The sequence below is a fragment of the Anarhichas minor genome, unplaced genomic scaffold, assembly GCF_050575085.1.
Source record: "Anarhichas minor isolate MPS153535 unplaced genomic scaffold, ASM5057508v1 ptg000004l, whole genome shotgun sequence".
Lineage (NCBI taxonomy): Eukaryota > Metazoa > Chordata > Actinopteri > Perciformes > Anarhichadidae > Anarhichas > Anarhichas minor.
Window position 1 is genome coordinate 17,205,001 of NW_027466450.1, and position 22,481 is coordinate 17,227,481.

The 22,481-nt window shown below is 42.8% G+C and overlaps 1 protein-coding gene and 1 long non-coding RNA gene across 4 annotated transcripts in view; one reads left to right on the forward strand and one right to left on the reverse strand.

Moving 5' to 3' along the window:
* The first annotated feature begins 6,359 nt into the window (after nucleotides 1-6,359).
* Nucleotides 6,360-22,481, forward strand: part of LOC142971057 (radixin-like) — a 29,779-nt gene continuing 13,657 nt past the window's right edge. Inside the window, exons 1-3 of one of the 3 annotated variants that reach the window (XM_076111665.1) lie at nucleotides 6,364-6,569; nucleotides 6,642-6,694; nucleotides 13,366-13,467. In XM_076111665.1, coding sequence (XP_075967780.1) covers nucleotides 13,456-13,467 — 12 coding nt within the window. In that variant the 5' untranslated portion in view covers nucleotides 6,364-6,569; nucleotides 6,642-6,694; nucleotides 13,366-13,455. Of the gene's footprint in view, nucleotides 6,570-6,641; nucleotides 6,695-13,365; nucleotides 13,468-22,481 lie in introns of all 3 variants that reach the window. The other 2 variants (XR_012959329.1, XM_076111658.1) reach the window with 2 other exon arrangements.
* Nucleotides 7,603-21,061, reverse strand: LOC142971075 (uncharacterized). Its single transcript, XR_012959330.1, has 3 exons — nucleotides 21,037-21,061; nucleotides 17,160-17,324; nucleotides 7,603-11,753 (listed from the first exon to the last, which is right to left on the reverse strand). It is a non-coding gene; the product is annotated as an uncharacterized LOC142971075 (long non-coding RNA).

Sequence of the window (22,481 nt, forward strand, 5' to 3'; positions counted from 1 at the left end):
CTGAACTCTGCACAAAGATGGAAACCAAGAATCAAGACATGCGTCCAGGGAGGTCATCCAGAAACCAAGTCACCCACGCCCCTGAGCAGAGCACTCCCAACATTCCTCACACAACTTCCTCCCGTCGTCTGACAACACAAGACACAAGGATGTGGTGACGGTCAAGAGAAAGCTAAATGTGAGCAGAGAAAGAGAAGGACATTTAAACTCCTCCAGCCGTTTCTCTACATTCTACTTTATTGGATACCAAAATGTCTTCCTGTATCCATCATGCTGTCATTGTGCTGCCAAAATATTACCAATGTTCAAACTGGGAATTCACTTTTCTCCAGAAAAGCGACCTCTAACATCACAGGAAGTCATTAGAGTTAATGTAAACATCTGATCAGTGCAGCAAAGCAAAGATGTTTCACTCAGATTTGTTTTTACGTTTAGCCCTGAAAATCCTCACAATCTGCATTCTCTCTAGTGTCCACCAGGGGGCGACTCCTCTGGTTGTATAGAAGTCTATGAGAAAATGACTCTACTTCTCTCTTGATTTATTACCTCAGTAAACATTGTAAACATGAGTTTATGGTCTCAATCTCTAGTTTCAAGTCTTCTTCAATACAGCATGATGTTCATTTAGTACATTATGGTCCATTTAGAGTCACACAGACCATAAAGCAGGGGATGCTTTAGGGCGGGGCTACACAGTGATTGACAGGTCTCTACCAGAGACGTATACGCCGTCTCTACGTCACTCCTCCTCAGTCCTAATATGGTCACTTCCTGTTCACTGGTTGCAAAAAAACAGGCACATGCAGGAACCAATCAGCTGTTCAGGGGCCAAGTGAGGCCCTCTGACGGCATCGTAACATCTGCCGTGTTGGATCTGATAGCAGCACATGCTGCATGTATCACCTCCTGCTGCTCACATGTGACACAGAATTGGATTCTGTGTCACAGAACGGGGAAAAAAATGACTCATTCAGTATTCCATCAAATAAGGTGGAGAACATTTAGCACCTGTTTTCACTGGAGGAGAGAGAGAGAGAGAGAGATAGAGAGAGACAGAGAGAGAGAGAGAGAGACAGAGAGTTGGGGGATTTATATATAATTTATATATAATAAATATTATTTCTAGAGAAGCAAACAGTAATGTTTACAACAGCAAAGTCACTGTATAAAGTCATTAATATCTCAATAAAATAAATAACATTGCTGAGTGAAGTTCATAAATGATAATAATAAAGATATCAGTCGTTCGTTCTGCTTTCTCTCAGCCAGCAGAGAAGTTCACAAGAACAAGATGAACAGTGAACTTCAGACGGCTTCTGTTTGAGCTTGTTTGACCGCTCTGGGCTTCCGTAGTTAAACATGTGTCACACTGTTCCTTTAAACTTCTGCTTTTATTGGAGTGAAAGTAGAATGCACAGCTTCTCTTAATGAACTGAAATGAGATCCACATTATGAGCTTCAGGGTAAGATCCATTCCCAGATCTGTATATAAAGTGTGTGTAAGTGGTTTAATTGGAGATAAAAGTAACAGAGAACAGAGTGAACGTTGTATTTAACAGGCCTGTTAAAGCACCTGTGTAGCCTCAGTGGTGAGCTCAGTGCATCCAGTGAAGTTCTTCCTGCAGCAGCTAAACAAATGCAGACTTTGTCTGACAGCTTTTCACACTTCCAACATCGGTTTTCATTTAAATGTGTTGAAGCAGGTGTAGCCAGAGAGCAGGTGTGTGCACGCATGTGCATCAGAGCGGAGCCCTGGCAGCGGGCCTGGATTCATACACAGACGTATGTATAGAAAGAAATGACAGCGCAGTATGGAGTCTATAGACAACACTAACACAAAGGGTCTGCAGGGCCACAGCGGTTGCCAAGTCAAATATAGAAATGACATTTAGACTACAAACCCTCTTGTCAAAAGCGTGATCTGATGAAGCGGATATCGGGGTCGCCTGGAGAGCGATGAAAGGTCACCGATGGAGAAGCAAAGCTGCATGAAGTCCGTTTGTCTCTGACGGTTTAGCTGCAGGTCAGAGCCGAGGGACACAAGTTCGGTCAGGAAACAACAGACGTTTATCATCGTTGGGTTCAATGTTTCGCTTCTTTTCTTTAATCTTGTATCTCCCCCAGGGGATCATGTGTTGGGTGGTGTGTGTGTGAGTGTGCATCTCTATGTCTGTCCACGGCTAATCTCGCACACTGCTGGACCCATCAGACTCATGTTTTTTTGTGCTCATTTCTGACTATTCTTGCATCGACTTCTTGTGGTTGTGGTGATTCACACTTTTTTGAAAACCCTATTTTACTGCTGACTCCTCACTTCTCTTATCCAGCCGGTGGGGGCCGCCAGTGATCAACGGCTGCTGAGGTTTTTGGACTCCTGCTGTTACGACTTATGGAACCGTCTTCTTCTCTCCGGTCTCGTAGGCTCAAACTGGTGCGACACATTTGATTAAGTGTTTCTGCTGAATGTAAACCAAATGCTTTGGACTGACATCTCGTACACAAGAGATTCACGTTGTCTTAAAATCGACATTAACAAGAACAAAACATTACTGCTCCTCAGACTCGATGGTGATGTTTCTATGTTACTATCTCAATATAAACTATGTTCTTCATACGGGGTCACATACATTTCTGACCAGATCTCCTCGTCTTCCTTCACAAATATTTACTCCACGAGACCATTTTATAAGCAGCTCTAAACCAAATACACGTTGTTTACGTCTGCAGTAACGTTTCTAGTTCACCGGCAGCCTGAGCTCATATTTACAGTCTCTGTTGTGTTTACTGGAATCCTTTAAGCTGAAACACAAGGAGCTGAAACATACTTACCGGCAAAATGATACAAAGAAACGTCTCAATCTACAAAAGCTGACCTGTGTCGACTCGACTCCCAAAACAAAAGCTCACGTCACTGACATGTACGAGACCTGATCCGGGTCCAGATGTGAGTCAGACCTGCAGCTTTCAAAATACATCGAGTATTAGTGAGTATTATAGAAATATTATAAACAGAAGTGAGAAGTTGTAGGATGACGGACACACAATGTGTGGTCTGTCTTCTCTCCAACATGAAACGTACTTTAAGAAAGGCTGCACAATATTTACCTTTTGTTATCGTCAAGGCGACGTCACCTCGTGCCATAAACACATCGTGAAAGACTGAGATGCAGAAAGTAGAAAGCTGTAATTGTAACTATTTATTGTGCCTTTTACGTTCAGTTCAATGTTTGTTCAATAAAAGAAAGTTAAATAATAATAATTTAGTTTACAAAGTAGCAATTAAACACATTTTCACATGTAAGGCAACAGTGATCTATATATTTATATATATATATATAAATATATAAAATCACACATACATGACAAATATATACTGTAGTTGAATTTAAAAGGATTTTCCACAAACAGGTGAGCACTGTAATATTTAGCAAAGGTTACTGAAATAAGAGTAAATTGTTCGTCAGTTGGGGACTATTTTCAGCGGCGGATGAATCCACATTTGCACACGCACGCACGCACACACACACGCACACACACACGCACGCACACACACACACACACGCGCACACACACACACACGCACAGCACACAGGCACACACACACGCACACGCACACACACACGCACACACACACATTGAGCCGTCTGACTGTAAAGTCACTCAGAATGACTCAGTGTTGAGTTTGCTCAACACTTCAAGGAATCAATAGACAGAGTGCCTCGTGCAAACATCAGGAATCAACTGTTGGTTTTAATATTTAGAGACAGAAGAGATCCAGAGGAGCAGGCGGGGATCTGCTGCCCTCGTGTGGCCGAAGAGGGAACTTCTAGTCAGATTTCTCTAAATCAATAAGAAGATTAATATACCTGTAAATATTATGACGTCATTACTTAATGACCTCTGACACAACGATCCATCTTCATGCTCTGTTTGAGTGTGACCTCCTGATATATGTCTTATTAGTTCATGTTTATTTATCTATTTTTTATTTAATTTTTGTCATATTGTTTAATTATCTTGTTGTTATGTTTTCTGTCATAGAGGAATAAAATGAATTTAGTTTCTGAAGAAAACATTGACATTAAACTAAAAGCTTCTTCATTCTTCTCTTCTCTTAAATGATGTTTATGAATACAGACTAAAAGTAATTGTATTTATGTTTGTGTCCATTGTTACAGTTATTGAGATAAACAGTTATGATTGAATAATAAACGCTTTGTTGTGGAAGAGAAACGAATGTTTTCCTGAGCTGTCTTTGTACGACTAACTGCTGTCATGTCCACATGTGGCCACAAGGTGGCGGTGTTGTACAACAAGAACGTGTTGCACACCTAAACGTTGTTACAGCAACCAGCAACCAGCAATTTACAACCTGACGTCATGACTACAGAATCAATCAATGATACTTATTATTTTATGTTATTCATGCAGCAAATCATTTACACACAATACAGACTGCTTTAAATGAAATTACAAAAAAACAACCTCATAAACAGATTTTTAAAAGTTCCAAAGTGAAATTAAATTAATTTAAATAAATCAGAAATTAATAATTTCCACCAATTAACTCAAACTGAATATTTAATATCAAGATTACTTCTTAAATTGTTCCTGAAACGACTTTACTTGCATGTCAGATTTGTATGTGCACTGTTATAAATGCACGTTGAGGTTTTATTATCTGGGTTTCATAACCATTAGTTAAACACTTAAAATACTTAAAGAGACTTTCAGTGACCTGAGTTACTGGAAGAGACTCGTTGTGTCATCTGGTTCACCGTCAGATTACTGTAATCCCATTAACGCACCGCAGCACTTCATGAAACCGCTGTGATTCAAGCAAAAGATCAACAAATGATTCATTCACTTCTTCTTCTTCTTCTTCTTCTTCTTCTACTTCTTCTTCTTCTTCTTCTTCTACTTCTTCTTCTTCCTCTTCTTCTTCTTCTTCTACTTCCTCTTCTTCCTGTTCTTCTTCTTCTTCTACTTCTTCTTCTTCTTCCTCTTCTTCTTCTTCTTCTTCTACTTCCTCTTCTTCCTGTTCTTCTTCTTCTTCTTCTTCTTCCTCTTCTTCTTCTTCTTCTACTTCCTCTTCTTCCTGTTCTTCTTCTTCTTCTACTTCTTCTTCTTCTTCTTCTTCCACTTCTTCTTCTTCCTCTTCTTCTTCTTCTTCTACTTCTTCTTCTTCTTCACTTTAAAGTAAATATATAATCAGCACTGAGGGATAGAGAATGTTAGATAACGTTTGTGAGACTTATATAAATATGAAAGATTAGTTTTTAATGTCTTAGTCTGACATCATCCTATCAGCTGATATCTGGATTATAACAGGTGGCCAAACCTTCTTCATTGTGGGTCAAATACAGAATATTATAACGATAATAACTGTGTGGTTTTCAACCAGACACTGAAATATAATCAGTGTCTGAACATTAAACTTCTGTTAACATAACGCTTAACAGTTTGACTTCAGTGGTTTACTGTCTGCTCTTAAATTCAATTCAAATTAATTCAATATGTTTAAACTCTCATACAGTTCATGGCCTCAGTGCTCACTTAACATATTAATATGTGTGTAAATATATAGATAAGTCAAATGTCCTAAAGCGTTGTTTGAAGGATTACGATGTTAATGTAAATCTGAGATGTAAGTTAAGAGAATTAAGAAAGAATTTCACAGAATTTAGATAAAATAGTGTTTAAACGAGGATGTTCACAGTATACACGGCGTCATTTATTAAATACATGATGTAGTTATGTTCTAGTTTATATGTTTGGTCTCTTAGCATCACATGTACACACACACGCTCTGTTGATTAAAAAGAGCTCAGCAGCTCGTTTTATAGGACAAACCTGGTTTATTATAAAGTTTAATAACATCTTTATTTGTTGATGCAACCAAATGATTTCATATTGTGATTAAAGCATAAGTTCATGTTGTTATTAACATATTGATGCATTAATGTCATCGTCACAGTGAGGAAGATCAGAACAGTCTCTCACGTGTCTGAGCTCAGAAACTCTTTGAGGTTATGTTTTACATATTTTGGGTCTTTCTGGCCGTCAGATCTGTAGAAAGAGAAAGTGATTTATTGTGTGACTGATCAGTAAAGTAATATAATCTGAGATATTTCTGTGAAGATGAGGAGAAAACTTTGAGGGTCAAAGATCAACATCCTCATCTCGTGTTCAACGTCCCCGGTTCTTCACATCAACACAATTATTTTATGTAGGACCAGTTTTTCTTCCTTCTCTGGGAGATAAAGTTCGGACCTCCTGCTTCAGCTCTGCAGAGCTTCAGTCATGGGGGGGGGGGGGTGAATCTGCAGGACTCACCACGCCTCGGTATATACGGTGAGTTCGTCAGCCATATTGACTGTACGCACCTCTTCCTCCGGTCGTGTGTCGGTACAGCACCGGATCATCTGAGCGCGCGGCCGTCCGGTAAAACAGCGGCGCAGCGGGGCGCTATTTTTACTCGCTCGTGGAGACATAAGGTCGCGCTGAGGAGGGGGAGGAAGAGAGGGGAGAGACAGTTTGGACACATCCTCAGCCGGAGCCAGTGAGAGGTGAGTGAGCTCGTCGGTCTGTCCGTTCACACCGCGGAGGGTTTATTTATTTACCGGTAACTTATTCCCCAGCATCATCGTCTCTAACCGGCTTCTTGCACGTTCCGGGACCGCGAGGTATACGGGTGAGTGGAGCGGTGTCACTTTGCATCGAGGTGTCAGTTAGATGTTACGCAATACAACAGGAGCTCATATGGTGTGTGTGTGTGTGGGGGGGGGGGGGGGGTCGTCCTTTATTACCGCGCATATTAGGTTGTCATGCAAAAACCCAAGTGTTTACATTTCTACAGACCATGTTGGTTGTCCGTGAATGCATCAGAGAGCTCCCATCACTCACGCCCGGTGTGTGCGTGTGTGTATAGGTGTGTGTGTGTGTGTGTATAGGTGTGTGTGTGTGCGTGTGGTGTGTGTATAAGTGTGTGTGTGTGCGTGTGGTGTTCGTGTGTATAGGTGTGTGTGTGTGGTGACGTTCCGCTCTTTTTGTGGCTCACAGCGGAAACAATGTTTCTTGCGCCGTTTGCAACTTTTGTTGTTGTTGCTTTTTCTTCCTGCTGACGTCACGCTTTTCTGCAACAACGTAACCACCAGCTGATAAAACACCTTGTTGTTGACACATTGAAGCTGTTCTGTTTGTTCTCTTCTGCGCATGCCCCCAAAAGCTTGTTTACGGCAACTTAAGAGCCACAACAACAACAGATGACACTTGTTGCTATGGTACCAGAAAGCACGCGTTTACACGCAGAGTGATGAGTGACGTGGAACGTTCTGCTCCACGGTAGTTTTAGGTGAGTTCAGGTGAAACCACGCAGAATTACGCGTGGTTTCGCTGTACTCAGGTGCTGTGCACGCGCACAGCACCTGAGTACAGCGACACCGGCGCGCGCGCCCACGTATGGACGCTCGCGGCTCCAGCTGGCACAAACAGACGCTCTGTCAGGCGTCAGGTAGAGAGGAGTCTCTGATTGGCTGTTACCGCTGTCACTCAGCCCCCCCCCCTGCTGCTCTTGGCCCCGCCCCCTCTGGAGGACCGAATTACAGCTCATTTGAGAGAGAAGCTCTCTGCGTCCTGACACGAGACACCTCTGACGGCCGGTTTTAGATTTCTCTCTGCAATATATTAGTAACATGTTGAAGAATGTCAAGCCTGTGAGATCAGACGAGCAGTCATCCTCCCAAACTACCGACAGTCTGCTGTTTGTTTGTGTCGCTGAGCAACATGTAGTGCAGGTTTAACTTCAGTTAACTCATCTTTAGAACCTGAAACGTGTTCAGTGTGTATGAACCGTTCTGTATGAACCTTCCATTCTTAAAGAGAGTAGAGTTCGTAGACACTGAGACATTGTTACCCCAAGAGGACGACACAAGTGGCCTTGACTTTTGACGCCCAACATGGCCGCCTCTACAGCAGTGTGGGTGTGATGGGGCTAGAAATGAACCGGTTTATTTTATTGGTCCAAATTTGTTCCTGCACACTCAAACAGACACATTAATCCAGAAATGAAATAGCTAAATTAGCCTCAGATGTGAGCCTCTTTCAGGCCGTTATTCCAGCTAAAAGGTGCGAACACGGAATTGGAGAGACGGAGTTTTTCAGCTGTTTCTGCTGAGTTGACACTCTGAGGTGGCATCAGGGGTCGCTCACTTGTCGTTTTTTTTTTGTACCTTTTAAATACATTGTTGTTAATGTGAGCATATCGTTCCCAAGTGCATATTTTTCGGGTGTGACGGCTGCTCTCTCGCACACACACGTGACGAGGAACAACCAATCACAGCCGGCTTATATATCCGCTCTGTTTTTCCGTATCAGTCTACGGTAAATACATAAAGAGTGGATAACATTAGAGCAGGACTAACAGGAGCTTCACCTCTGTGGTCTGAGGACGTCACAGCATCCGGGGTGCAGAAGTCGAACTGAAGATGACAAATGGAGCCATTTATCTTTGTTTTGACTTTGAAAAGTTTAGAGACGTTTACTGCTAGATTACTGCAACTTCACCATCACCATCACAGCAGCGTGCTGGTGTCGGTTAGCTTGGCGCTACAGGAGCGCTAACGAAACTTGTGACACATCGTCATATCAGTGGATCTTCTTTTCTTCTTTAAGACTTTTTCTCTCTGTGTGAGATTTTATGCTCGTTGAGCTTGTTGGAGGTAACTTATCTTTCCCTTAGTTTCTCTCTTGTGTTAGTTCACATTTACACTTAAATCTTGAGTGGAAATGTTGTACTTTGCACTTTTCTTCCCTTAACTACGGTTACTTCATGTCCAGTCCAGGTAAACCCCAAATAACAGAGAGAATGAAACAAAAGTGACGCACCAGAAACATTCGTTATCCTCATTCACTTGTTGTTAAAGTGCGTGCATGCGTCAGTAATAAGTACAGTCGGTCAAAGATGAAGTTCCTCTTCACTGCAGTGGACACTAACATGTAACAGTTATAATTTATACACTTGATTTACTCCATCATTTCCAAATCAGTGGTTTAGATAATTGAGTTAAAGCCTGATGCCTGATGCTCTTCGGTTTGAGATAAATATTATTATAAGCGATTACAAAGGTTGGTGAATGGCCCGGAGCAGAGCTTCTCCTCTGCAACACCGACACCACACTGCTGGAGACCCAGGACGTATTGCTGGACCCGCTGGAGGGAAGGGAGGCACGGGAGAACCAGAACCAGGACTGAGAGGGGCAGACTGTCAGACCTGCTGCAGTAGACTGAGAGGTTTTCTAAAGGGACCCTGGTGCTCAGAGACACTACCTCTTTAGTCCACAGGGGGCGCCACATTTAAAGTAGCCTCGTAGTAACTTTGTGCTCCTGAGCAGTCCTAAAAGCAGAAATGCCAAATAGTTATTGGGTCCAGCTATTTTTCTGATATTTTAGATACAAAACAATGAATGATGAAAACAATCTAATAATCAATAATAACAATGAGTGAGTTGCAGCTCTAAAAGATACAGTGCCGGTGTTTTACTTGGTTAGTATCAGTTGGTGATTTAGTTTCTCAATATCACAACCAGGTTCACTGACAGATTCTATCTAGTTTCTCTTTCCGTCCCTGACTTTCACTTTCTCTGTATATCCGTCTCTCCTGTGCCGTTCCTCTGAAACGTGACCTCGCCCTCACATTTAGATCCTTTATTCATCTCCATATGCGGATTAGTGTGGTGGTCTCAGGTTTAACCTGAGAGTTCAGTCCTGTGCTGTTGAGCAAAACACTGAACATCAACCCACCAAATCGTTTTCTGAGCATAGATTGAATATAAGAAGTGGACGTAGTCATCGTGACGTCTCTTATTGTTTTGAAGCCTCGAGTTCAGCAATTTTGCATCGCCATCTTGGCTTTTTTGCAACCAGTGAAGCAACCATATTTGGATAAATGGACCATAATTTACTAAATGAACATCATGCTGTATTGAAGAAGACTTGAAACTAGAGATTGAGACCATAAACTCATGTTTACAATGTTTACTGAGGTAATAAATCAAGAGAGAAGTAGTCATTTTCTCATAGACTTCTATACAATCTGCCTTTTTGATTCCTAACAGTTATTTTTGTTTGTACGTCCTCTGGCTAGTTTCAGAGGATAATGCAACGAACAGACACATTAAGTATAAAGCGCCTTCGTTCATGCTCGGCGCTCGCTCGCCGTCTGCAGACGCTACCGGCCCCAAGCGGCAGTACAAACAAAGAGTTTCATTCTGCGTGAACGGTGACCTGGAAGCTGCATCGGCCGTGTGGTTTCCCTGAATGAAGGGACGCAGACTCACCCTGAAGGCCTGTAGATTTACGAGGTGGTGGGCTGCTGAACAGAGCGACCTGTGTTTTATTTTGTGGAAAAGCTCCGGATGCTTTTCAGCTGCAGTGTATGCTAAAGGTCACCCTTAGATGTGTGTGTGTGTGTGTGTGTGTGTGTGTGTGTGTGTGTGTAGGCCAGGGGGTCGTGTGTTTCCATAAAGCCTGAAGCATTTGAACCTATTAAATCTTGTAGATGGTGATCACTTTCACCTTGTGGAGTGGAGAACAGAGCTTATGTTATCAAGAATGAACACAGAATGAAAGAGGAAGAGCTGCAAGTGTAAAGCTGGAAGTTCATCCAGAATATATTAATCTTGCTCTAAAGCGCTGCATACTCTGCATTCAGTACTCGGCGTCTCCAGTTATCTCCTGTCTGCAGGTATGTGGGTCAAGGCGAGCTTTGAATCCTTACGTTCCTCTCCTCTGGCTGACTCTCTCTCTCTATTCTACTCCTATTCTACTGATAAGAAAAGGAGGTTTAGAGGTGGAGTGAAACTACACAGCGAGACCCAGCTGATGAACCCACCACACGCTGCCTATTGTGCACTTTTATTAAGTCTACCTGCATCAGATCTTAGACTTCACACACATTCAGGATGTGTGTGGTAGAGTTGTGTCAGAAATGCCTCTGGTGCCTAAAATACTGGATCAGGTCTCGGCGAGTACTTGAGTTTATGCACCGATCAGATATCAAGTAATCATATAATTGATTAGCTCATTAGTCACTCTCTACCCGATCTGTACATCCGGCCCAGTCGCTACTGAGCATGTGCAAACTATCACTACACACCTGAGGTCAAACACACTCTTTGTTCCCCTGATAATGCTGCACAGTGAACAACAGTCAGCAGGAGGAGAGCAAGCTAACGTTAGCTGTTAGCAGCCGGAGGGCAGCACAGCGCTGCTTGGCTAAATAACGGAGCTAACAGCTAACGTTAACGGAGCTAACAGCTAACGTTAACGGAGGATGCATTGAGTTACAATTTTAATGAGTTCATGCTCCATTTAGTAAAAATGAGTTTTTACAAGCTTCCAAGCATTCAGGTCAGCCTTGATATAAAGTGTTAAGATCTCATTAAACACTGTTTATATTTATATATTCACATTATTTAGTGAAACAGTAGAAACGTGAGTTTGTTTAACATTTCATTATAATGATTGAAGCATAACTCTGCTGTGGTTCAGCTTGTATTTGACCTGGTTCTGGCGTAGAGGACGGCTGAATGACTCCGGGGTGAGCTGAGCTGCCTCTGTGTCTTGAGAACGAGGTCGGTCTGATTGAACAAAGACCTCGTGGACCTCCAGGATTCACTGATGGATGATGGGAGGTCTGACGGATCATTGATTAGCAGGTCACGCCCCGTAGCTACGTGGCACATCAAAGTGAACTGAAAGAGAGAATTGGGACAGTTTAAAGTAGATCAATGCTCTCTGATGTGGATATAACATTGGCAGTTTGCCTTTTAATGCATTTCAAATATGTAGAAGTCTCTTTTGTCAGTGAGGAGGAGGGTTTTTAACGGAGAAGGAAACATCCAGGACAGTTCCAGAGGCTTTAAGAGAGCTGTGACCTACATCGACTTGTACGAGCAGCACAACTCTGGTTATTAATAGTTTGTAACTCACAGAGTTGATGTCACATTTTCACGAGTTCATAACTGAGTAAGAGCGGAGATCCAACACACACATATGGTAATGATATTAATGGAACCAGATATTTGTCCTCTAATCAGCGTGTTTATGAGCGTAGTTTGATTATAACCGATGAAAAGCCAGAATTATTCTTTGGGACTGTGACTCAGTGGGAACAGCGGGTCGTCCTTCAACCGTGGACTGTATTTAAGAAGTGGATGTAGTCGTTGTGACGTCATTCATCGGTTTGCGGACTGACGTTTTGAAGACTACAGTTTGGCGTTTTGGCCGTCGCCATCTTGGTTTTTTGCCACCCGCATTCAACCAGAAGGTCGGCGGTTTGATCCCTTTGACTCTCTACGTCCCGCATGTCAGAGTGTACTTGAGAGAGACGCTGAACAATGAAGCTGCTCCCTGAAGTTCCACAGCAGCCCACTGCTCCTAAATTCTTAGGATGGGTTAAATGCCGACGTCACATGTTGGCGTGTTTGTATTCGACGAATGTCATAAAGTTGATTGTTGGAGCAGCAACACCACATGATCACCTTTAGGCAACAATCACGTACCTTTTATTAAGTCCAGCAGTTCTCTTTTAAAATGAACAATTGTTGGTGTCCTTGCAAAAGTTACTAATTAGAAAGCATGTTAAAGAACCTTCATTTTTATGACCTATAACTCACTAAATATATTTTTGAAACATTATGGAAATGAGACTATATTGAAGAAATGCTTTGAATCAGGACCGTTGAACATAAAACCCTCCGCTGGTGTATTATGGTCATTTTGTGCAGGACAAGTCTTTCTAACACTCAGAGCCTAACTGAGCACTTTAGACTCAACACCTTGAGTTCTCGGTTTGTTTTCTGTCCTGAGACTGAGCTCAAGCTTTGGACTGAGCCCGGTTTCATTCTCCGCGCTGACACTTGAGAAAGGTCTATTTCTGTCCTCACACATCACAAAGATCAGGCACCTATGGGACACCTTCCAACTGCTCTCTCTCTGTTCAACACTCCAGTACAGTCTGGTACCCCCCTGGTGGTACCAGACTGTACTGGTACCACCAGAAGATTGCTCAAATGTTTCTCCCTGCAGGTTTTCAAACTCTTTGATTTGTTGGAGTCTGCAGGGAAACAACAGAGGACACTTAAAACATCTGTGAAGTGTCTTCCTCTTCACTTTTCTTCCTCTTTGTTTTGACCCCGACATTTGAACGTCTCCTTTGACAGTTTCCTGTCAGTGTCTCTCTAGATAGTGACAGCTAGATGTCGGGAGAGACAAAGAGACAAAACAGAACCGCCTAAAGGGAACACTGAGTCTGAAGTTAATGCTGTGTGTTAGCTGACATCGGTGCGTTTGTCTTTGTCCCAGACGCTGGTGCCCCCGGAGACAGACAGGAAGACGGAGGACGACTTCTTTTTGTTTTCTCAGCAGCAGGGGACGGGCGGAGAGAGGAGAAAGATGCCCAAACCTGTGAGTACCTAACATGCTGGAGATTTACATCACTACCTGCTCTACCACCCACTTATCAGACTGCAGGGAAGTGTTGCCGTACATTTACAGTCTCTCAAACATCTGTGTCTCCTTTGAGTTTAGATGCATTTCAGTGCACAATGAGAAAAGACTCGACTTTGTGATCATGACATCTTAAAGCTGAAAGCCATGACTTCTTGTAGATAATAAATCACTTTTTTATGGCATCCACTTGGTTGACTTCTGTTCAAATACGACACATTTACCAGAGTTAGGCTCTATGTGTTGGTCTACTCTTCAGTCTCTTTGCTGTGAGGCAGCTTGCTACCATTCCTGCTGACAGTGCCAATACAGTCTGTTTAAAATGTCCGCAGAGTAGTGGATGATATTCTTCTTCCCAAATATGTATTCCTATATAAGAAGTGGATGTAGTCACCGTTATGTCACCCATTGGTTTGTGGACCGCTGATTTGAAACCTTGAGTTTGGCATTTTGGCCGTCGCCATCTTGCTTTTTGTTCCTCGTCATCTTCGTTTTTGGCCATCGCCATGTTGTTGTTTCTTCAGTGACACGAGATCATGAAGTCAAAACACAATGTGAAAGGGATGAAGTTAAAAGACGAGAACACAGACAACTCTGGTAGAGACCTCACTGTGTAGCCCCGCCCTAAAGCATCCCCTGCTTTATGGTCTGTTTGACTCTAAATGGACCATAATGTACTAAATGAACATCATGCTGTATTGAAGAAGACTTGAAACTAGAGATTGAGACCATAAACTCATGTTTACAATGTTTACTGAGGTAATAAATCAAGAGAGAAGTAGAGTCATTTTCTCATAGACTTCTATACAACCAGAGGAGTCGCCCCCTGGTGGACACTAGAGAGAATGCAGCTTTAACACATGAAGCTTTTAGTTTGCCATCTGCTCTCAGTTTATTTAGTTGTTTAGAGCTTTCAAGAGCCTTTTACAATCACGAGCCATTGTCCTTTATTCCTCGTGCAACATGAAACTGATGTTTTGGTGCCGCTCATACCGGCTTCATCTGTATTTTTTTAAGTGAGCCTGTCATCAGCTCTCCCGGTCAGAAGTAATGTGTTGGGAAAACATGCACACACAGAAGCACGACAGTCGGTCACTTTATGGAAGTGTCCTGTCTATTGAAAAGAGCAAACACAAAGAGCGCTTTCTCTGCTCTATTTCTGGACTGAAGGACAGTGGGAGCCTTCATGTTGCTCTGACACAAACACATACAGGCCGAGTCTGCACTGCAGCTTAAATAACAGGATTATAGGCGGAGGATTGTGAAGCCATTTATTATATTACCGATATTACATTTTAACCCTGGAAGCAGGAACATAAACTCCAAGTTGTTTGACCAAGTTCAACTTGGTCATTATATGACTTGGTTATTAGACAGAAAATAATTAATTCCGTTTAACTATCAAATGTCTTTTCCTCCACTAAGGAAATGTTTAAAATTGTAGTGTTTAGTATTTTAACCAAAGTGTTAAAAACAACCAGTTTTAAATAAGTTAAAGTTACTACAAGGAACTTTTATTTAGTCTTGGTTCTGTTGGTCCCTGTGGACTAACGTGGTAGTGTCTCTGAGCACCAGAGTCTCTTTAGAAAACCTCTCATCTTACTGCAGCAGGTCTGACAGTCTGCTCCTCTCAGTCCTGGTTCTGGTTCTCCCGTGCCTCCCTTCCCTCCAGCGGGTCCAGCAATACGTCCTGGGTCTCCAGCAGCGTGGTGTCAGTGTTGACTCCCAGAGAGGAGAAGCTCTGCTCCTGGAGGAGGAGGAGGAGGAGGAGGAGGAGGAGGAGGAGGAGGAGGAGGACTCTCCTCCTCCTCCGCCGGATCTGGGTCTGTCCACGGTGGACCGGTCTCTGCTGGAGGATCTGGGTCTGTCCACGGTGGAGCGGTCTCTGCTGGAGGATCTGGGTCTGTCCACGGTGGACCGGTCTCTGCTGGAGGACCTGGGTCTGTCCACGGTGGACCGGTCTCTGCTGGAGTCTGAGCTGAAGGAGGTTCTGGTGAACCTGCATGAGTTCATCTGGTTTCACCAGAATCCGACCCGGTGGCTCCGATGACGAGCATCAAGAATAACTCTATAGAAACAGACCATCTTCTCTCTGATGGTCTCTTTACTGATGGAGGTCTGATAGAGGATCAGGACTACACTGAGACTGGTTCAGGACCAGTTTAAAGTTCCTCACTGTCACTTTTAATAGATATACATTTTTGCTCCAAATCTAAGCAGGATTATTTACATTAATATTAGTTTTAATAGATAGAAAAAGTACATCGTTGCCTCTGTTTTGTCACTTAAGCAACTCAACCTCTGACTGTAAACCTGAATACCAAATTGTAATACTCATCAGCTAAGAACAGCTTGATAGAGGTCAGTGAACACTGCAGCGAGGATGGAAGCTTTATGCCGCAGTGTGTTTACAATCCTGCTGGCTGCTTACACCGTTATCTGCAGCCAGCGATTGCACCGAGCCCCCGGCTCCATCAATCTCAGTAATGGGGAATTAGGCCAGGCCCAATTCCTGGAAAGAGACCAGGGACACGTGATAGGAATAAAGCAGAGGAGAGGAGAGGATGGGAGGTGAAGGTGTTAGAGATGTAGAGAGATAGATGAGAGGGAGAGTCTGCATGAGCCGGCATGTAAAGGTTGTGTTCAGGGCATCTTGAGTTTAATGTCGTAAAATGTTCTTCACCATAATGAAGTTTAGAATCAAAGAACTTATTACACGGAAGTCATTTAGACTGGTTTTATTGACATCAACAAAAATCTATTGACTGTGAGAAGTCACTGAATTGAATCAGAGAGGAAGAGTTGGAGAAACGGCATGCTGGGAGATAAGAGACAGAGTTCACCAGCGTACGAGCAAAAGAGAGAGTTTGAGCCGACGCCTTCAGATTAGTGAAACTCACCGTAGGGAAGCAAAAGGTCACGCAGAGAGGATTTGGGAGAGCGGTGAGTGACGAGCACTTTGTTCATATCCAGTCCAGAAAAACGACACCCAAGCCGCCCTCGAGGGGAACTCCCACTCCGGTTACATTAGGACCACGCTTTGACGTTAAGCCCAGCAGTTAGACGGTAAACACAAACTCCTACACTGCTTCATCTGGGCTCGCTTTTGGGCCACGAAGAGACGGCTGAAATGTCACAATGGATGAAAAGATGAAGCTGAGAGTGGCCCCCTGCAGGCTTTACACTCATTGAAGGAGTAAGCTTGGCTCCATTAGCTTCATAGCTAACGTAAGAACAACAAAAGAACAAATGTATAGAGATGGACGGTTTTTGCAGGTAAACCACCCACAAGAGTTCTGCTGAGCCACGTAGAAACAGGGCTATAAGCTAGTTAGCCTCAGGCGTGCCATTACCAAGTGAATTAGGTCTGGACTGTAACCCCCAAGGCTGTGTTTTAATGGTGCTTCTGTGAGTGCATGCACCCCGAACACAACATGGGTCCCCTGGTATCCAGGTCTTTCATATTGGCTTTAGGGGGGGGGGGGGGGGGGGGGGGTTGTATGAAAGGGGCTCTGTGTCAGCAGGCTAACCAGAAGGAAAGCGTCGGACAAACAGGAGGTGGTTTCATGATGTTACACCGTGTTGTACACATATTGTTAACAATAAATCTTAACTTTTCATCACCCAGCTTTGATGGATGTGACTCTCACCTTCCTCCGTCTTCACAAAGATCTCAAGCGTTGATTTTCTGTTGGATCTTTGGAGAGTCTCTCCTTCAAACTGTTGTCTCAGGAAGTCAGAGGTCTCATGGTGCATAGTTGGTTTGTATAGTTGACCGTTGTGTTTTGAGTTTCAGGGTGTAGATCTCTGTTTTCCTGCAGTTTTATTTAACAGAAGAGAGGTCAAAGGTCAGAGCGACCCTAACCCTCTGAAACTGGTTTAGATTAATGATGATAACTTGACAGAGAGGAGGCAGACTTAAGGTCATCTCTCTAAAAGGCGTTCTTTAGTAAGACATGTTTAGAACATGTCTTTGCTTTGCTGCCATACAGCACTTCATGTTACCTACGCTCTCTCTAAAGACACCAGACATTCATTTAACCTCGCAGACCTGCTGGACTATCGCTGCCTCGATGAGTCTGTCTTTGTGTTATTGTGTGACTTTGGTGTTTTTAAAGGGTTAGTTCAGATCAACCAAAGTCACACAGTAACACTAAAGCCACTCCCGTGTTCTGTGATTTAGTCTCTCATTCTCTGCATGTTTGACTTTGTGCTGCTGCAGCCTTCACCTCAATCTCACAACATGCAGTTGAGATGAGGAAGGACAAAGGGGAATGAAAAGAAGAGCAAACATGGAGATAATACAGGAGAAAAGAATCACGAGGGGGTCAGATGTTCCTGGAGAATCCTTTAAAAGATGTATTGATTTTCCAAAGGTTGACATATGCATGTGTCTCCCTGACGGCATTGCGTGTGTGTGTGTGTGTGTGTGTGTAAGAATAAAATGTGTTAATACATATATTCATTTGATCAATATATATCTGTCTGCTTGAGGGGAAAGCATGTTGTTCAGGCGTGTACAGTTTGTGTGTGTGTGTGTGTGTGTGTGTGTGTGTGTGTGTGTGTGTCTGTGTGTGTGTGTGTGTGTGTGTGTGTGTGTGTGTGTGCATCAGGCCTGTTAATCCAGAGGGTGAGATGTGATGGGATGTCATACATTATTGATTGATCGCAGCGTTTTGCATATGTTGCCCCTCCTGGTGAGGCTGTTGCTCGGGGGCTGGTGCGTGTGTGTGTGTGTGGGAGGGAGGGGGGGGGGCTTTAAATATTTCAGAAGGCCATTTTCATTTATATAATGGGAATTATCCAAGTCACTAAACCTAATTAGTGGGAGGGTGTGAAGCTCACCTCTCCTCCCACCTCCTCACCCAAACCTCCATTCAGTTCTGAATACACAAAAAACCTTTGTGCCATATTCCGTTTCGTGACGCTCTCGTTTTGTCTTTGTGATAAATCCAGTCATCATCAATCATATCGATACAGTCAATGTGTTTATTGATCTTTATTTATTGATCTTTATTGATCTATGAAGAACACAAAGTCCTTCGTAGATCCGGCCTCTTCATTTTGCTCTCAAAGTGCAACAGAATGATGCATTTTACTTTCAAATATAGGCGGCAAAATGTTCCTTCTAAACCCAAAGCCGATGAGTAATTGTGTTAAATAATCATGGTCTAAATATTGACTAAAATAATTGTGATAATTAACCAGTCCTGGATCTTGATCGGCATCATATAACCAGGTTCTTGCCAATAAACAGCCACAGTGGCTCATGGATTTTATTTCTTTAAGTACAGGAAATAATAATATTATTTATCAATATTCATTCTTTTCTTTTCGAGTTATTTTTTCTCCACCGCTGTCTTTGAGTTTGAAATCACAGCTGTGATGAAGAAGCTTAAAAGATGACTGATAGATACTCACATCACTGTAGAGGCCATGAACTAAAGACATTATAATATTAAAGAGGAGGGGTGTGAGCCGTGGATTTGGAGAGAGGGAGAGAAGAGGACTAGAGAGAGAGAGGTGGTTTTGAAGAGGAAAGAGGTGAAGAGAGAGAGAGAGTGGTGGAGGTGATGAAAGGAGAGGAAGCGTTAGTAGATGAGTGTAAAGAGTGGACGTCGGTGAGAACAGAACAGAAGAGGTGAAGACGGCAGCGTGTCCCCGGGTGTCTTCAAAGCCTTCCATTAATCTGCTTAGCTACCAACAGCTTTTAATTATGGCTGTCTGAGTCTCTGTCACACACACAAACACAGTCAACAGGTGGGCGGCCTCGAGCCTGCACACAACCAGCATACTACTTATCTGTCGCTGCTCGCTATGAATACCACGGAGGATGCTGGTAAACACAGCCGGCTGAGTGGAGACTCACACATGGATGCTCGGTTTAACCCCAGAGCCTCACGAGCAGTGATCTCTGTACGAAAACCACGAGTTACACAGCTGGAAATATCACATTCTTCAATTATAACACCTAAAGGTCTTAATAAAGTATCATTCTGCAACATCTACTTCTTGGTTATTCGAGCTGTGTGGCTCATGGAAACTATTTTCAAACTCAATCTCTAGTTCCAAGTCTTCTTCAATACAGCATGATGTTCATTTAGTACATTATGGTCCATTTAGAGTCAAACAGACCATAAAGCAGGGGATGCTTTAGGGCGGGGCTACACGGTGATTGACAGGTCTCTACCAGAGACGTATACGGCGTCTCTACGTCACTCCTCCTCAGTCCAGATATGGTCACTTCCTGTTCACTGGTTGCAAAATACCAAGATGGCGACGACCAAAATGCCGAACTGTAGGCTTCAAAACATCCACAAACGTCCTCTTCTTAAACAGAGTCTAATAGCTTCCTAGAGAAACATGCTGTGTGGTAGCAGTAGTCATCGTTGGATTTGTTTTATGCTGATTTCAACATAAATATCTAAATATTTGGATTATACTGTACTTGTGAGGTCGTCCCTCTGTTCAGTTCAAAACAAACGTGAGCCTTCCAACCTAAACTTCACCAGCCACTCGCACTGATAAATCCAGACGTGTAGATTTTTATGATGAATATTTGATAACTCCCAGCATGCAGCGGCGTTCTGCAGAACGCAGCCTAAACTCTGCCTCAACAGGGTGAATTCATCTTTACGTCTTTTTGTCTTTAGCGGCCCAAGTCTTATTCTTCCTGTTGGCAGTATTTGTAGCTGTCGTAGTTATCAGTGCAAATATTAGAAGCACTTATAAAAGTACAACTTGAAGTAGAGACAGTAGTGACCCTTAGTAATATAGCTAGAATACAGGCAGTACTGCAATTTATTTCTTGTGTGCATATGAAGTATAAAAGGATCTTTACTATGAATCTGTCACATGACCACAAAGGTGTTTTTACCGTCGGAGTCAGTGAACGCTAACAGAGAGGATTGTGGTCTGAGAGACCGCCTGCTGCTTTATCTGCTAACGCTCTGCAGCTATCAGCGAGAAGACATGTGTCACACACACACACACACACACACACACACACACACACACACACACACACACACACACACACACACACACACACACTCTGAATTGGACACAGACGATAGTGGAGTTCCTACTGATATTCTCCTCCATTCAGAACTGCAGTGTTTCTGCAACCGGTGTATTTTCCGTTTGACCTTTGACCCTCATCTCTTGAGTTTTCTTTCAGCCTTTATAGAAAGTAACTAAGTTTAAGCAGGTATTGTGTAAATGTATATTTAGAACACTGTTAGAATATAATCTGTTATGTTGTGAGAGTAAAATATTGAATCCAAGATGATATTTTTAGTTGTTGCGGCTTCATAACTTCATATGAAAATGTCTTAAAATGTCATTTTGTACACGTTTCTCTGTAACTCATCCGTCTCACATGTGCTGTTTTCTGGAGTTTTGGACAAAACTATCAATCTGAAGACGTCCCGTCAGGCTCTAGTTTCTGATATTCTACGGACTGAAACATTAATTGTCATATTCAACAATATTCAACGCTGCTCTATTGTTCAGCTTGTTTCTCACCTGCAGAGCGATCGATCCTCTCGAGTGTTAAACTCCCTCTGTAGGAACGCCCACGACGACGTAGCTATGGAAGCCTTATCAGCCAGAACACAGAGACACATGACGTCAGATGATTGCGCAGAGAAACAAAATGACATACTGTGTGCATGTAAAGCAACAATATGGCTGCACACACACACACACACTACAACCATATGGTTGCGTTCCCATACCACCCAAACTAATACACTGAGGATGTCACAAGAACCGCCACTTTGGTACCAAGTCGGTTGGGATGTTGTGGGCCGATACAGATGTTGTTATTAATCCTCCTCTTGTGTTTTAAAACCATTCAGCAGTTCATTACAGCGTGTTTATATGAGCTCAGATTAAAAAGATAGTTGGCTAAATATCGCAGCTAACATTAACGCTAACGGAGGTAGCATTTTAGTTTCTTACCCCGGTATTGAATTATATACTGCTGTGCAATATCAACATTTCATATTTCTTATTTCATATGTGCAATAATGTGCAAACTTTAAGTCCTATTATTCATCTTAATATGTTTTTTGATAGTTTTACGGTTTAATTATTCATTATATCTTAAATGTTAGATTACTTATTTATTCTCTTTGCTGCAGTAATGCTGCAGATTTCTCCGCCGTGATGCTAATAAGTTATGTTATGGAGAATCGTGGATTTAGTATCATGACATCCTTAGAACACACACACTTCAATGGACATCTTTAAAGTAGATGAACAAGGACACACACACACATTCACAACACACGGGTTTAAATGGACACCAGCAGTATGAACATCTTACAGTGATATTAAGTTGACGAGGCTCAACTACAGCAACATGATTTCTGTCCCACAGTTGCATTCATGTATTTAGTTTCCTGCCCTGTCAATTAACTGATTGGCTACAGGTGACTAATCGTTAATCATTTAATCATTCATCAAATATCTGGATTCATCTTTTGTCTGCAAGATATTGTTAAAATGTGTGTGTGTGTGTGTACAGAGGGCATGGTTGGGGTAGAGGGCCTTTGCTTTTGTCTGCAGAACATGTGTGTGTGAGTGTGTGTGAGTGTGTGTGTGTGTGTAGTTGTCAGGTCAGCTGAGCTGTCTCTGAGTCTTGTATTTCCTGACTCTTGGTTTCTTATGATTGATGCACTCCGTTCACCTCGGGCGTCATCTTTTTATTTGTCTTTGTGTCTCAAACACACACACACACACACACACACACACACACACACTACTGGAGCAGCAGTCTTTTCCCTAAGGCCGGGTACTGGTTTAGACTGAACCATTGTTACCGCTTCTCTCTCTCTCTCTCTCTCTCTCTCTCTCTCTCTCTCTCTCTCTCTCTCTCTCTCTCTCCCCCCCCCTCTTCAGGGTTACTTGAGGACAGTGTCAGTTGGTTTCACTGCAGAAGGTTTTGCTTACTGCAGCACTGAACA